We start from the raw sequence: 16617 nt of genomic DNA, 5'->3' as shown, positions 1-16617 counted from the left end.
TGTGCTATATAACGTCCCTCTGGCCATATGTTGCACATTTCTATACAGATTTATCTGGTTGCTAATTTGAAAAAGATCAGTAGAATGGGCATGTTTTGGGTTGGAAGGAGGTTGGACTAGATGATTCCCAGAGATCCCTCCCAACCCTAACAATCCTGTTATTCTGTGTAAACTACTGATATGAAAAGCTCTTCTTGCAGTCTGTCAGAGAAGGACAAAGGGAATGGTAGCTTGAGTTTCTGAGCCTCTGCTTTGCAGATACAGCACACCCTCCTTGAGGCTATGCATAAGTAACTGTCAGCTCAAATGTTCTACATAAAAGTACTTACTGTCATGCATTTTTCTGAAGTGAGCTTCCTAATTATAATTATGAATTACTCAGGTGTTGGCTCTCAGTTTAGTTAAGTCCTCAGAGTGGTAATAGTTGAAATTCATGCCTTTGAGTATGAGCACAGCTCTGCATGGGTTTTATTTAGAAGCCCAGTCAGTGTTGGCATTATGTACCTAAATTGCATTGTAGTGTTATTACTAATCAGCTGTTTAATTATATGGAGTTATGAAATAGGCATTGAGAACATGAATAGCTCTGAATGGAATCTAAACATAAGGCATCTTTCAGTTCTGTCTTAGAGAAGAGGTGCCTTCTGTGTACTTTATTAATCTGCCATTGTTACACAAGTGCAGTGTTTTGTCTTGGACTTCTGATGAACCCCAAAGTGTGGGACTGGGGCTCTGGCCTCTTCAAGCCACTCTCTGCTAGCTCTAGCTCTTGTCAGGATTTTTATCTCTGGGCATTGTGGGATTGTAGCAAATAGGAACTTGAACTAAGTAGAAATAATATGCTACAAACGAGTTTCCAGGATATAGAAGCCTAATTTTAATCTGAATTCTTTCAGTTTCTGTGAATTCATTCAGGTGTTTTAATACAACTTTTCTTTTTCAGAGTTTGTGGTCAAAACTTAATTCCAGGTACACTTAGGAGATGTTTCTTCATCTCTTTAAGGAATTATGTAATGTTAGAGCATTTGATTTAACTCTCAGTGCTGCTCATGTTTGGTAACCTATTTCTGCATAATAAGTTCTTAACATGGCAGGAATGTAACATTTACAACTTGTTTTTTGTCCACTAGTGGTATTTTCAGTAGATTATTTATTAAGCTTTGACTCTTCCGGGAATTAAAGTGTTCTGGGTACTTACTGTAGTTATTTCAGTAAATTCCAGTTGGAGCTGTGGTTAAGCAGTGATGTGTTAGGCTTTGATTCCTTTTGTGCTTTCTGAGCATGTGAGTTAGTGCCACAGCCTTTGGTGGTGGTGACAAGGCTGAGATCTGTGTTGTGGTGTACTTACTAACTGGAATTTTCATTTCCGCGTTTGTAGCTGGTGTATGAGTTTTTCCTGAGGTTTTTGGAGAGCCCGGATTTTCAGCCCAGCATTGCGAAGCGATACATTGACCAGAGATTTGTACAGCAGGTAAGGGGGACTGGGAAAGTTGAAAGTGGCATTTAAAGATCACCTCTGGAAGTTAAATCATCAGCTTTCCTGCTGACACAGGGTAAATTTCAGTTGCTGCAGCAGTGGTTTGGTGCCAAACACTAAATAAACAGCACATCATACCACAGGGGCTATATGTATTTAGTAAATTCAGGAACACTTTGTTTTCAGATACCAACCTCAATGCTTTGCAATGTAAGATTTTTGAGATTTGTAAAGTTCTGTTTTTCATGGTTTGTAACTTAATTCCAGCCAAATGAACAATGTGGTAATTATATTTTTGTAATCCTTCTATGATTGTTTTTTAAATTTTTTTACCATGGGAAAACTTACAGCAAGCTTTTTTCTTGTAAAAAGTTCATGCACTCATTGTACATGAAATATGTTTCAATACCTCCTTACTTGTGCCTAGGTAGTGTAATTCTCTTTACTGTTGTGTATTAACCACAGAAGGAAAATCAAGTAAGAAATTACTTAAGAAGGTCATGCTTTACCATGCAAAGCAACTATGAGCAAGAAAATGAAGTGAGATTTCATATTAGATATAACTTCTTAGAGAATTACAGTGTGGAATGCAATAACTATTTTTGGTTCGAGGTGAATTCACTGGGGATTTTTTCACTGTGTTGAAATGTGTGTTTGCCAAATTTTGTTTGTCAAAGTACTTGTTTGCTCAGTATCAGAGGAGTGAGTGCTGGCAGGCCTTCACAATACAGCAAGGAAAAGTAAAACCACGAGGTGGATGCTTTCCCTCCCTATCTTCATTTAATTTCCACTTAATTGGTTCTGCTGTTGTTGTATATGTGTTTTCTTCTCAGTTTTATTCAACTTACACACAAAATTTAAGCCTGAGGCTGCTGGTGAGCTATTTGCTATGGGTGTCCACTTTACAAACTGACCTGTGGTCCTTGAGAGCAGCATTGCAGAGTTTGTTCCTGACATTTCACTTGATCTTTCTCTGGAGTACAAGATAGAGACAATGCAACCAACAGCTAGCTATATATGGGAAAAAACGTGGAGTAGTGACCCTGAGAAATTCCTGCTAAATATAAAATTGAAGTGAGCCTGAACCAAGTTCCTGAACAGCTGTTTCCAGTCCCTTGTGCTGCTTGGTACAGACATACCTAAGCTCAGACCTGAGCAGGAGACTCTGCTTGAGCTGCCACTGACTTGCTCAAGGCAGCTAACTTTTCTGAATATGCTGTTGCTTGGCCATGCAGGGTTAAAAAAACCAACAAAAATTATGGTCTGTAACATGATTGGAGTATTTTTTAATGTCTTGGAGTGAGCCTGGTCTTTTCTGTATCCTTGAAAGACTTTCTACAAGGTAAAAGTTTGTGGAAAGTTTTGTTGTCTCCTGCAGCATTTAGTCTGTATTAATGGGGAATTGGTTAGTAATTACATATCTTGTGCTTATTCCATGGCCCCCTCCTTAATTGTAAAATTTCTTGTATAGGAATGCTTTTGTTTGGCCATCAAGATACAAGTTTTGAGATAAGCAGTAAAGGACTTTAATTATGAAATTGTAAATATAGGACATGGATTTGATTAATTCTGGTTTCTTAAATAACAAGTGTAAACCACTTACCTACAGTTTGATAATCTCATGTTTGCAATTGCATTTTCATTTTGATAGTATAACAGTTACTGGAATGACTTCAGTGTCTGTTGTACGCAGGAAAGAATTGAAGTTGATGATTTTATTAGAAAAAAAACCAACTTCATTAAAAATGTAATTTTGAAAATCTACTATTGACATATAAAAAAAAGTCCAGTTAAACTGATTCTATTTTTTTCCTAATGTAAACTTGCAAATTAAAGGGAAAATTCAAAACAAAAGATAAAATTCAAAACAAAATCTTAAGTCTTTCAAAAGTAATACATTTCTATTTCATTTTTAAAGTTGTTGGAGCTCTTTGACAGTGAAGACCCACGAGAACGTGATTTTCTAAAGACAGTTCTCCATAGAATTTATGGAAAATTCCTTGGTTTAAGAGCATTCATCAGGAAACAGATAAACAACATTTTCCTCAGGTATGCTGTGTATGTGTGTGACTAGGTTGAGGAATATTTTATCTTGCGTTCACAGTCTGGGTCTGCAGTGATTTATTCTTGAAATGAAAGACCTGTGTTTGGTCTGTGATCTTGCTTTCAAGTATTTGAAGCTTAGTAAAAGTTTTCTTTGGAATCTCTGAGCCTCTGTGGCAAATCTTGATGGTTGTCTTTGTTGGTAACAGGTTTATATATGAAACAGAGCACTTCAATGGTGTTGCTGAACTCCTTGAGATATTAGGAAGGTAAGTTTGATTTCACACAGAAAAATATAAAACATTATTGTGAATGTTTGCTTCAGCTTTTGTGCTTTGGGAATGGAGAGGGAGGAAGAGAATTATTACAGTAACGAGTGATGAAGTGCAGTTACTGATAATCTAATGCTGTCTGGGTTACCACATGAATATCAAATTAGGACTCAGAATAAATTACTCTTTTTTCAGTGCAAGTTTTAAAGTTGACAGGCAAAAAATGCTTCTCAAGGGTCCTTGTTTGTCAGACCTATCTACTCTTGCTTATCTTCTGCCTGATGGGTGACTTGCTCTTTGATTCAGAAAATGAGTGTTGGCTTTTGCCCTCATGCTGAATGAAATGTTTTAATCTTCAGCACGCTGGTTTTCCTTCAGTTCTGTTCAGGAAAGCCTTGTAAGTGCTAGGGGTTTTTTAGTTACCTTTTTTTTGAATGTCATTTCACTAACTTCAATTTGACTTTGAGGTTTTTCTCTGGTAGTTTTTTTACTGCCTTTCCAAAACTGTCACGCATTTCACAGTAGAAAATTGTATTATTGGTCTAACTAAAAATATAAATATGGTGAAGCTATTGTGAAATAAATTTTCATGAAAAATCAAGTGATAGGGATCCCATTATTTTCTCAGATTTACCTAAAATGTAAGGGGCAATAGAAACTAACCTTTTCCTGAAGGACTTTTTTCTTGTCTATAGCTCATCAACTCTTAAATATAAGAGGACTGAATCAGAGACAACTTTTAAACTTTATTTTTGAAGGCAAAGATTATTCAACAATCTCAAAACAAGTGCTTTAAGTGCACTATTAAAATTGCATAGTCTTTTTTCTCTGCATGTTGCTAGTGATGGTGGGTGACATGATCAGCTTCCTGATACATCTGTCTAAGCTTTGCAATTAGACAGCAGGACTTACTGTAGATGATTTTATTTAATGGATGATGAAAATACTTCAGCTCATCTAATGGGTATTATTTAGCTTCTAGTATGGTTCTCTGGTATTCCTTACCAAGAGTCTAAACTCTCATTATAGCAGCATTTCAAAGGTTGTGCACATGTTGAGGTATTTTATGGCTTCAAAATAATCGGGTTTAAAAACTGAATCAGGAATGGAGTTTCAGTTGAACTTACAGAAATTCTTGACTTGGTAGGAAAAAAATTATTTTTTTAATAAAAATAAATCCTGCTTATTCATGTTTTCAGTATTATCAATGGTTTTGCACTGCCACTGAAAGCAGAACACAAACAGTTCCTTATGAAAGTTCTGATTCCCATGCATACTGCAAAGGGATTAGCTTTGTTTCATGCACAGGTAAGCTTTTGCCTATTTTTAAGAGTGGTGGGGTTTTTGTATTTACATTTGAAATGAAATTTAAAGCACTATGTGTTATAATATCAATATTCCAAAATATTTGCAAATTCAGTCACTTTTAGAAAAAGTCTTCCAGATCTTATATCTAAATGTTAATTTTGAGATAACATTTGGCATGTATTACAAGTGAAAGAATGTACCAGTGAGTCAAAGATGTATCAACTGAAGTTGGAGCTTTTCTGCTTGTAGTCTTGTCACACTTTAAGCTTCATTTAATCCCCGGGCCTTGTGCTGTTGTCATTTCTTTCTGTAACTTAAATGCTATGTGTAAAGGAACCTTGGGTATGGCCAGGTATTTATTTCAGAATTGTTTTTTTCTTTCTAAAGCTGCACCAGTGATGGGCTGGGAGGGAGAATGTTGTTGCCATTTATAAATAGCAGAAGTGCACAGCAGCTCTGTGGCTCAGGCAGGAATTATGTAGATCCATGACACGCTGTCAGAATGCTGCAGTTCTTCAGCTGACTTGGGTTCTCAGACTTGCGACAGACATTCAGCATTTCATTTGAGGAATAATCTGTATCCTCTCCAGACATATGGCACTACAAGTATTGAATATGGTTGATGCAAATTTGGAAGGAATTCTGCTGTGGCTAATTAAAACTTGATTTTTAACTTAGCTCACTAATAGAGCTCCATACAGTCTGAAGGCACAAGGAAATGAGTTTCTAATTAAAGTGAAATCATTGTGACTGTATAGCCTATAAACAGGATCAAGTGAAGAGCTCACTCAATTCCTAATTCTCATATGAAGTTTTAAATTAAGCAAATCACTTATCTTTGTTGTTTATTGCCTTGCTCTTCCATGAAACCTCCCAAAGGTGTTCTCACTGGCAGATCAGTGCAGCAAGCTCCCCCTTTTTCTGGGATACATTCAATTCAGCTCATGGTACTGAAATGGCCCTGTTAATTCAGCTGTACCTGAAAGTCACATTTTTCCTGCTGACCAGGAAAACTGTCCCTTCATAAAACTCTGGTGCCAGGTGCACACACAGCACAGTGTGTTTCATTTTATCCCAAAGGGCTGAGCCAGTGCTAAATCTGCTCTGCAATCCCAAGTGGCCTGGTTGCTTTGGTGCTGAGTGAAGTAGAGCCTACCCTTAAAAGTTAAAGCCTTGAAGATGAGCTAAGCTTGGGTCTTTGTGTCTTTGAGCAGTAGAGCATTACTGCACTGAATGTACACATATAATGGGATTTGGGAGATTAATGTGTGACATTTATTATTTTTTGAGTCTATACAAATGCATCAGTAGCCTAAGGGCAAAAGAAAGAAATTAGACCTGTTGCAATTACAGCATTGTAATTATCTGCTTTGGCACAATAAAAAAAAGAAAGGTGCTGCTTAAATCCAAGCATCCTGAGTATTGAAATGTAATGCCTATTGCATAATTTTTGTCTCTGCTCTATATTGTGAAATACTGTGACTTTTAAAAATCAGTCTTAATGGAATCTAAGGAAGATTGTAACTAGTTCAGCAATAGCATTATTGTATGGTTTCTGCATGGGATGGTGGTTTACTTACTCAACTGTGTGCTCAGTAACTAAACTCTAAGTGATTATATAACACTAAATATCCTTGGCCTGGGCAGGCCCCAACAAAAGCAGGAGAGGCTGGGAGAGCACTGCTGGTGCCTTAATCACATGCTAATTCCCACTCCTTCCCCCTTTCCCCGGGCACTTGTTGGCCATTGCTGCACTGGGACAGGACACTCAGCTGGGCAGCAGCTGCCTCATCTCCTGTGGCCTTGGAATATGCTCAGATTCTTTCACTTGTAATTTACCACTGAATGCTGTGTGCTCTCGATGTCACCTGAGCAATGTGTGCTCAGTCAAACCTGTGTCACAGCTTGGCTTTTACTGGAAGTGTGGCCTTTTTTACCCCAAAATAGATGTTTGAAAGTGATAGCTTTGTATTGTTAACACAGGAGTTGATGTTAAGAAAAATCTGTTTGGATATGGGATCTGAGTTAGGGAAATATCTGCCAAGCTTAAAAATAATTTTCTAGGTTGAAAAGAAAAGATGATTTTTGGTATGCAGGAAGTTTTTTTAAGATCGAGCAGGCCTGTATATCTTGCTGCTTTAATTGCTGTTTTGTTTAGTTTGGACTAATATGAACAGGCTGTGTAGGGGTGTCTTGGGTTGGGTTCCCCCCATGATCTGAAGTGCTTCCATTAGAAGTTGTGATATTTAGTAGTGCTGCAATGTCCAAACAGTGTCTGCTTAAACTAAATAACCATATGACTTACATTCCAGCTTGCCTATTGTGTTGTACAGTTCCTGGAAAAAGACACAACTTTAACAGAGCCTGTAAGTGTTTTTCAGTTGGATGTCTTTCTATTTTTAATTTCAATTAAATATTGCAGTGTAACCTGTTGAATTGTGCAGCAGTGCTGTGTTATCCTGATTAAACATGGAGAGGTAGGAATTTTTTGGGGGGCTGGAAATGAAATCTAGAATAGTTAAGAACATTCTGAGTTTGAAAGATAGAGCCAAGATAGAGCACAGATTTAACTACAAGTTTGAGCTTCTGGTATCAACCAGACTACTCCAAATTAGAAAGCATGTCATGACTGTATTCGCTCCTCATAAAAACTAAAATTTCAATGGTTTTGGTACAGATTGCTTCTGCTTAGCCCATGCATAAAGTTGAAATATTTTAGGGAATAAACAATCCCAAAATAAAGGTTGAAAAGAATAACAGCACTTCATTTAGACAGAAAGAACTCTGAAATTCCAAATGTGGTGTTTCTGTCCATCCTCTTCAGTTCCTGGGGTGCCTCTTGGCAGCCAAACTCAGGTGCTTGAGGCATCTGTGCCTTTTGCCAGAGTGAGCCTCCTGTGGCACATTGACAGCTCAGCTGGAAAGGGTTTGTGCTCAGCTTTGGCAGAGCCATGGAGAGCAGGGGCTCAGGGCACTGCAGCAGCTCCTGAGGACACAACTGATGTCGGGCCAGCTGTAAAAGAAACTGCTTTTAGTTGGACAATCAGGAATATCTCCATCAGGGCTGTGTTGGTATTTACATACTTCACCTCTTCTGTGACAGAAAAATGAAGACCCTATGCAAGACCTAAATTTTCTTCTGTTAAAAAAAAAAAAAACCCAAAAAAAGAAAAGATAAACAGCTTTGGGAAAATAAGATCAAATAATTGATCTTGACTGAGTGCCCTTTCAGGATGCTTGTTTTCTGCACAGCCATTTCAGCTGACCAGTTATTCGTGTCTATGGATTTGCCTTGTGTGCTTGAAGCATCTTTCTCCCCCTGTGCTGCAATGTTCCCAGCCACACTGGTCAGTTAGTTTATTTTGTGAGACAGGGAGAGGAGAAGGGAATTGTGTAACCTGTATTCCTTAAGCCAAGTGAGGAAACAGCCCAGGCATTTTGACAGTCAAAGCTGACATGTGAGCAGAGAACGTGGAGTGTTACATAAAAACCTGCAAGATTGAGTGAGGTGACAACGTGACAAGGTCAGAACTTCCTGACACAAATTCACAGAAGTTGGGGCAGGACCCAAGCCCAAACTTGGCAGGGCTTTGGAGCAGTGCCACAAAGCAGTTCTGAGCCTCATCTGGACCATGGTCTATGCAATTGTGGCTGCTTCTCAATCAGTTAAAGGTGACTTCAGGCTGGAGAAGACACAAGAACTCACTGCAGATTCACTGCCTTGGTTGTAACTCTGGTGTGTAGTAAAAGTTGTTTTATAAAGGAATTAAAGTTAGTAAGATAAGAATCGAAGCTTTAAGAAACTTTCTGAAATGCTTGAAAAGTAAATGTTAAAATTTGGGTCAACTGATGAGATAGCATTGGAAATTTTTCTTGGCTTTAGGTCAAGTAATATTTTAAGAACTCCATCAGAAGGCTGTCTTCACACATACCTTACTGTTATTTTTCTGGCAGGGATTGTCACTCAGGGTCAGTTTGGAGGACATTCAATCCAGGCTCTTGTAGCCATGGTAGTCTGCCTCAGGTCAGTCCTGATGTTTGCAGAGCTGACAAGAGGAGTTTGTTACCTAACCCTGCTGAGTGCAATGGCCTTTACATGGAGGAAATCAGGCTAAATGTGCAGTCCTGGTGCATGAGTTCAGTTTTCCAGCAGGTGCCTACACTTGTAACCCAATTCATGGGAATCCTGCAGCTCAGGGAAGAATATTGACCTTGTGTAGTGAAAGCAGCAATCCATGAACATGAATGTGCAGGTATCAGCTTTTTAATATAAAGACACAGTCGGGCTGGAACCTGACACTCCAAGGAGGAGCAAGGAATAGGTGTCTTGTTGAGGTGTGCACTGTTACACTCAGAACAGGTTATTTCTTTATCAAGTTGGGAATATGGGTCTCTTGTCTAGCAAAATATATTTAAAAATTCTTGCAGTAATTTGTGCTGGACAGTGCACTTTAGTCTTAACTTATTTCTCTGGAAAGCCACTTTTGATGGTCCATGTAGTTGTTAATAAAGCATCCAGCTGGAAAACTGAAGGAAAAAAATCAACATGACAAAAAGTAAATATGGAAGGTATTTAAATAATTGAGTAAGTTTTCCCTTTGGATATGATCAGTTAGGTGCTGTTGTATCATAAAAATTAGAAGTCCTTTCTTCAGAATGAAAGTTTATAAGGCTCTAAGAATGTTTCTGCTTCTGGAATACAGTTGCAGCTTTTTTTTGTCTTTTTTTTTTTAAAGCCATAATTAATTTTGTAATTTAGATGCCATGTGAGATGTTTATTTCTAGGAAAAATGCCTCCAGCCTTTCTTTGCTGTATTCCCTCCATTCCTCTTGGGGGCTGTACTTTCCAATTAATTTTCCCAAAGGTTTTGTTTTTCCAGTCTTGTGTAAGGTAGTTTCAAATGTAGCTACTAGAATACATTTTCTCTGTAAGTTCACATCTTTCTTACTTGAGTTTCCAGTCTAACATGTCAAATTGTGGCAGAGGAAAGGAAGAGTTGGAGGCCATGGCTCCTCTCTAGAGCCCTGTCAGCATTTATTGTTTCCTCTCAGGCTTCAAACCTTTGATGCCAAGGCAGGTGCTCCCCAAAGTATGGATGAGTAGAAGACAAAAAAAAATATTCTGTGAGATTTGGCTACAGGGAGTTTAACTTCACTTTGTGATGCTTTGATGTGATCAGCATCCTGTCAATTCGTGTGAGTACTGGGGTGGGGCAGAGTGTGAATGGATAATCACAGGCACACAAAGCAATAGGGGGCTATCCTGATAATCTGAGCTATTCTGATAACCTAAACAAGACAAACATTTCAATGATGTTTATTCAGTTTTCATTGAACCTCTGAATAAGGAAAAGCAAACCAGTACTTTTTTTTTCCTTATCTAGTATGTAGTAGAAACTTGTTCTGCTTTAACATGTTTGTGTTTTTCATATAGGTAATCAGAGGATTGCTCAAATTTTGGCCAAAAACATGCAGTCAGAAAGAGGTTGGTTTTGTGTCTCATTTCTGGTGTCTGCTGTGATGTAAAATCTCGTGGGGCACATTCACAAACCTCTCTGCTGTGCTCTTCAAGAGATCTTGCAGAAAACTTGCAGTTCTTGAAGCTTCTTGAGGCACTCACCTTTGTCATGTGACACAGTCTGGTGTCTTCTATGTAGTTAAAATGAGTTTGAAAACCAGGAGTTTGATTTATCCCACCAGATTCCATCCCCAAAAACTCTTTAAAAGTGGGTCCCTGAACACTGTTGTCTCTTTTTCTGCAAGTGATGATAAATTTTTCTGTGCCAGCTACCCAGAGTTCTGCTGGTTACAATTTTATATGGGAATTAACTGCTTATCACTTTAAAAGCTACTTTGGTGATCTCTGATAATCTCTGCATCCATTCTTGAAATAAGATGTCCTAATTTTTTTTTTATTTTGTAACTGTAAAATCCCATTTTCTGCAGAAGCAGTTTGGTGAAGTATTCAGTATTTACACAAAGGAAGTCCAAGAGGAGAGCTGTAACCTGTTAGCTGAGAGTGATTGATTTCTTTTAGGCTGCAAAAAACCCCTGTGAATGTCCAAATGCCTTGTAATGACAAACAGTGCTCTTTGCAGGGTTCATGACTAATGTATAAACTGTATTTTGTTTGCTTCTGTTTACAATGGTGGTATAAAACATTCTCATCCTTTTTTTCCTTTCTAAACTAACAGGTAATGTTTTTAGGTGAAATTGAAGAAATCTTAGATGTTATAGAACCAACACAATTCAAAAAAATAGAAGAGCCTTTATTTAAGCAAATATCCAAGAGTGTGTCAAGTTCACATTTTCAGGTAAATAAAAAAAAAGTATAAAAACCCCAAGCAAACCTCATGGTAACTCATTTTATGGTTGTTATGAACCCTTAACTTTGTGTTTCAGGTTGCAGAAAGAGCTTTGTACTTCTGGAATAATGAATATATTCTTAGCCTGATTGAGGAGAACATTGATAAAATTCTACCAATTATGTTTGGCAGTTTGTACAAGATCTCCAAAGAACACTGGAATCCGTATGTAACTTTTCACTTTATCTGTAGCACCATAAATAAATTGTCCCCTGTTTCAGGTTTGGACTGGGAGCTTGTAAATGTGACTTCATTTTTACTTAAATGAGATGAAATCCATTGGGGTGGACATTCTGGGTATTAAATCAAGTGTCACTTTCAGCTGTGTTGTTTTTTCACTGTTCTTCACTGTTACGATGGAGACCTGAAATTTACTGAAAAAGTGTGAGGAAATTGGATGATGATCTTTATACTGTAATCACATCTGATCCTTTGTGTTAGTTCAAAATGCAAATTAATGCTACTTAGGCCAGAACCATTTCCAAGGGTTGCTTCTGTTTGTGCTTTGCTGTCCTTTAATACTTCAGATGAATAAAGCTCTCTGTGTCTTCACAAATGTTTATTGCTGATCAGTGAGATAAGAAGAGGAAAAGATCCTATCAGAGAATAGCAACCCTTGTGAAGGATGGTAGGATGAGAAATGAGATATAAAGTTAAATATTGGTATTTCTGTGTTTGAAAGAAGCAGTAATGGTACTGAAATACGGCAAAGCAAAGCTTGCTGGTGCCAGCACCCTGAATTAAGCTGCAAGGTAGTGTGCAGAATATAAAGTTTCTACAGGCAAAAGCCAGGGTGAGCAGGAGCCCCCCACAGCCCTGCAGTAAAACACAAGTCCTGTTTTAAGCCTTTGGAGGCTTTGCAATTATTCTGGGTTTATCTAGATGCTGTGTCTAGCTGCAAACACAGCAGCTGAGACTGAATGTAAACCTGGGGAATAGTCCTTGGAGCATCAGTGTATATGGGACCTCAACAAGTTTGGAGGATGTCCCTCTTTCTTCTCTGCAGGCAGAAGTTGCCCTTTATGAAGGAAGTGGAAGACACAGGATAATTGCCTACTTGAGACAAGGAAGTTTGGGGAAGAAAGTATAATCCTTTGATTCTAATCTGTTTTGGAGGGCAGCAAAACATACTTTTATCCATCTGGTTGTCTGATAGGGACTCCTTGCTCAAAATCCAACTTTTCCTCTCAGAAAACCAAAACTTTAAACAAGCTTTTGACCTCAAACCACATGAAAGCCAGGGTATAAAAAAATCAAATTTAAAAAATAAGTGTATAAACAGGCAAAGGATGCTGTGCATTTTGAATGGAATGAGCACAAGGTTCTCAAGAACAGCTGGGAGATTTCCTAGTGCCACCACGATGGACAGAGTGCACTGAAAAGGCAAACCTGGCTCTTTGGTTATTTCCTTGGGGGTTTTTGACTCCTCTTTCAAGGTCACAGGGCTGCAGCTTTGCAGTCAGTGGGAACTGCTAGTGAGGGAGAAAACAGAAAAGGCAGTTTACCTGCTTTTTGCTTAGTGGTTAAGCTTAATGACAGGCATTTTAATGTTTAATTGTATTGGTTTTTTATTTCTTTGTATAAAGATGAGTAGGTTTAAAGGAGATAACATTTAAGATGGTTTATTGAAATGTGAATACTTACACAAGAAGAAGGATAGTGCAGGAATACAGGCAGCCATGTAACACACAGCCAGTGTTGCTCAAGCTTCTTAAGGAAACTGAGGTACCCAAATCCATTGTCTGATGTTCTTGATTCTCGTTCTCTAGCAGGACTCCTGCTGCCCAGAAACACTGCTAGGAGAGCTTTGTGTGCTAAACCACACTAAGCCTGTGGTTTATCTGCTGCCTTCTTGAAGCTACAAGCCAGAAGTTTTCTTTTTCTAGACTCTCATATTTCATTGCTCAAATGTTAGAGTTGTTGTTAAAACTCGGTTTATTAAAGGATCACATAATTGAATGGCTTTAATGGCCACAGCATGAATAATTATATCCTGTGCAATTACAGAAGTCAGGCATTTAAGATTAAATAGCCATTTCAAAAAATGTTTAACTATACTATAATTTCCTCTGTAAATTAATAAAATGGAGAGGATTTTGTTTCAGAAACTCCCTGACCTTACAGCAGTATATTGAATAAGAAGCTTGGAATCCAAAAGAGAAATCAAATGCTTGTTTTTATCACTTAGTAGATCTCATGGCTGTGCTCCTTGTGTTGCAGAACCATTGTGGCACTGGTGTACAACGTGCTGAAAACCCTGATGGAAATGAATGGCAAGCTCTTTGATGAGCTCACGAGCTCATACAAAGCAGAAAGGCAAAGGTACTGAGCCTCTCCCCAGCCCCCAGTGGTGAGCGTGTCCAGGCTGTCACTGTGGCTGTTGCTGTGCTCTGTGCTGGAGCTGTTTGCTGCTGGCTGTCCCCTGAGTGAGGCAGTGCCCTGGGGGAGCTGAGCCCAGCGAGGGACAGGAGGGCCCCAGCTCCCCTCCTGCAGCTCTGCTCCTCCCTCACAAAGATGCTCAGTCCCTGAATTTGCATGCATGTGATAAAAAACCTCCTTAAAGCAGCAGCCAGCTGTGCAAAGCCACCCTACAGCAATTGTCTGCATTTGCTGGAGCAAAGGTACAGTTTCACCACTCACCATTACTTATTTGCTGTCCTCTCTTTTTAACTGAGGAAACTGTAATTGCCTCTAAAAATGGCTTTGGAGAAAAACTTAACTGTGACTTGCATCTACTAATACTTTAAAGGCACTGTGTCTCCAGATTGTGCTTAAAACACATCTGAAATTGATCTTTCACTCTTTTCTTTCTTCAGAGAGAAAAAGAAAGAATTGGAACGTGAAGAGTTGTGGAGAAGGTTGGAGGAGTTAAAGCTTAAGAAGGCGATGGCAGAAAAGCAGAACAGCACTCACACCGTGCTCAATGCACACAACACAAGTGCCAAATAAAAGAAATGACCACCTCTACTCGGCAGACATTCTTTTTTTGTACCCTTTTGAAATATATAAGGATTTGCAAAAGAAACCTCATCAGTATAATGGAAACAGCCAACTTTTTTCTCTGGCAAATGTAAAGATTTGAGTTTAAATACAGCAATTAAGTGATGTCATTACCACAACATATTGTAAATTTGTCTAATTATTGATATACTGTCACTTCCAATGTTTCATAGAACTGAGTTTTCATCCTTAATGAGTGAAATAATTACGGGAGTGGTGAGAATTATGACTTGAATTTTTGATTGTGTTGCACATAGGTGGTATAGTTTGCTACGTACACATTTTTCCTTGTTTTATATGTGCTTTTCACATTGCTGCATACTTTGGTTAAGATGATAGAAAAGGCTTCTAGTTGTGCTGTATTTTCTCAAATAAAACCAAGGTACGTTCCCAGTAACCTGAGATACTCAGTACATGCCCCTGACAGCTCTGAGAGAACTCAGATACAGAGCTGTCCTTGAATTCTGATTGGATTCAGAGTCAGATTTACACAATGCTCATGTCAGAAAGAAGGCAGGGAGAGAATCAGCTGCAAAAGGTTGGGGTGGCCAGGGCCTCTGCCCCATTGCTGCTGCCTCTGGGGTCCTGGGCTAGTTAGGGATTTCCTCCTGCTACAGCTGAGGATGGAGCTTCCTCTGGAGAGCCCATCAATGATGCTCCTCATCAGCCAAGGACCCTCCAGAGAGCTGCAGTCTCCAAGAGAGATTCATCTTGGGTGTTTCTGCAGTGGGATTAGCATCTCATGGACTGAAGAATGAGACCAAAATTGGCATTAGTATTTTTTTTTTTAAGTAAGGAGGGAAGACTGTCAAGAAATTACTCCTTGTTTTCTTTAAAGAAAATGCAGTGTTTTTTAAAGGTGGAAAGTTGACAATAGAAGTCTTGTCTGTTTACTTGATCAAGTATTTTTTCACATCTTTTATCAGAGTACCATTCCAATCTCTTAAACTGCAGTTGTGTGGAAAAATTTTGTAATGAAAGATCTTTGGGGAATTGAGCAGCATTCAATAAAGTCTTTATGTTTGTATTTAGTGCTGTACCTCACATCTTTGTGTTTCTGAAGACCAGGAGAATTAGAATGGCTGTTATAAACAACTTTTTAACTGTCCAGTGTGGCTTTTCACTGAGTGCCAGAAGTGGGGAAGTCCCTGCTCCACCCGTGGAGCCAGCTGTATTGCACTTGATGCTTCATTTTTGTGTCTAAGCAGTTGTTGCACAGAGGGCAGGGGACTGGACAGTCACACCAGCACAGCTCACCTTGCTTTAGTGCTTCAGTGCCTTTTTGCCTTTAGAAAAATAAAGTTCCCAGTGTGTGACAAACTTTGTTCAGCTGTCCCAGAGCCTAAATGAAAATAGCTGACAGAAACGTTGGGGAACCAAACACCTTGCAGGGGTTCAAGGAATGAATCACTGCCATTTGTAATTGTGACAAGTTTTTCCCAAAGTTACAAATAGGGACATCAGGCTTATTAAGTAATAGAAAAAAACAACAGAGGAGCTGCAAGATAGCCTTCCAAATTGTGCAACACTTGCTGTCAGGATTGCTCCTATAAATAGGTATGTAAAAGAAAGGTTTCTTGGCTGGCATCACTGGTCTGCTCTTGTAACATTTCCTTATAAAACAAAACATCTTGACAGCTGAGATGTAGTGACTGAAGTGGACTGCTGTGGGAGTTTATTTAGGGGAAAAAATAGTGCATACTGCAAAAAGGAGTTTCTCCTTTATTTAACTATGCTTTCTGCTCACCCCACAGCTGCAGCTACATGGTCTTCCAGCTTACCTTCTCTGACCTCATTAGCAAAAACAGAAGAAAAAACACAGTAGGATCCATCAAAACTGGTTCCAATTGTTTCTAATTTCTTGTTGTTTGTTTTTTGTAAAATCTAAGAATAGAAAATTGTATTTTTTAGAAAATCCAAGAAATATCATTTGTTCAAGGAACAGTTGGGTGTTCCTTTCGCAGTGAGGCATCAAGAAAGCTCAGCTGCCATAGCATAGGCTGTTAGGTAGTAAAGTCTGGGGGTTTTCTTGATGTGGAAGGGTTAAGTGTGGGGGATTCTGGTTTCTGTCCTGTTGCCCATCACCCAGGGATGGAGTAGCTCTTTTTGCTACAGCCATGCAGTGTTTGGCCTTTGCTGGTCTTGTCCAGTT

At 38.8% G+C, this 16617-nt stretch overlaps 1 protein-coding gene across 1 annotated transcript in view; it reads left to right on the top strand.

The window, feature by feature from the left end:
* PPP2R5A (protein phosphatase 2 regulatory subunit B'alpha) overlaps positions 1–15492 on the top strand; it is a 41700-nt gene extending 26208 nt beyond the window's left edge. Inside the window, exons 4-13 of the mRNA XM_074537112.1 lie at positions 1379–1471; positions 3396–3526; positions 3730–3789; positions 4992–5100; positions 7413–7466; positions 10535–10585; positions 11295–11414; positions 11503–11630; positions 13686–13787; positions 14282–15492. Coding sequence (XP_074393213.1) covers positions 1379–1471; positions 3396–3526; positions 3730–3789; positions 4992–5100; positions 7413–7466; positions 10535–10585; positions 11295–11414; positions 11503–11630; positions 13686–13787; positions 14282–14414 — 981 coding nt within the window. The 3' untranslated portion in view covers positions 14415–15492. The remainder of the gene's footprint in view (positions 1–1378; positions 1472–3395; positions 3527–3729; positions 3790–4991; positions 5101–7412; positions 7467–10534; positions 10586–11294; positions 11415–11502; positions 11631–13685; positions 13788–14281) is intronic.
* Positions 15493–16617: the final 1125 nt, after the last annotated feature.

This window comes from Zonotrichia albicollis, chromosome 3 (assembly GCF_047830755.1).
Source record: "Zonotrichia albicollis isolate bZonAlb1 chromosome 3, bZonAlb1.hap1, whole genome shotgun sequence".
In the NCBI taxonomy this organism is placed as follows: domain Eukaryota; kingdom Metazoa; phylum Chordata; class Aves; order Passeriformes; family Passerellidae; genus Zonotrichia; species Zonotrichia albicollis.
The sequence above is the reverse complement of the archived record's forward strand: the minus strand, read 5'-3'. Positions and strand labels throughout refer to the sequence as shown.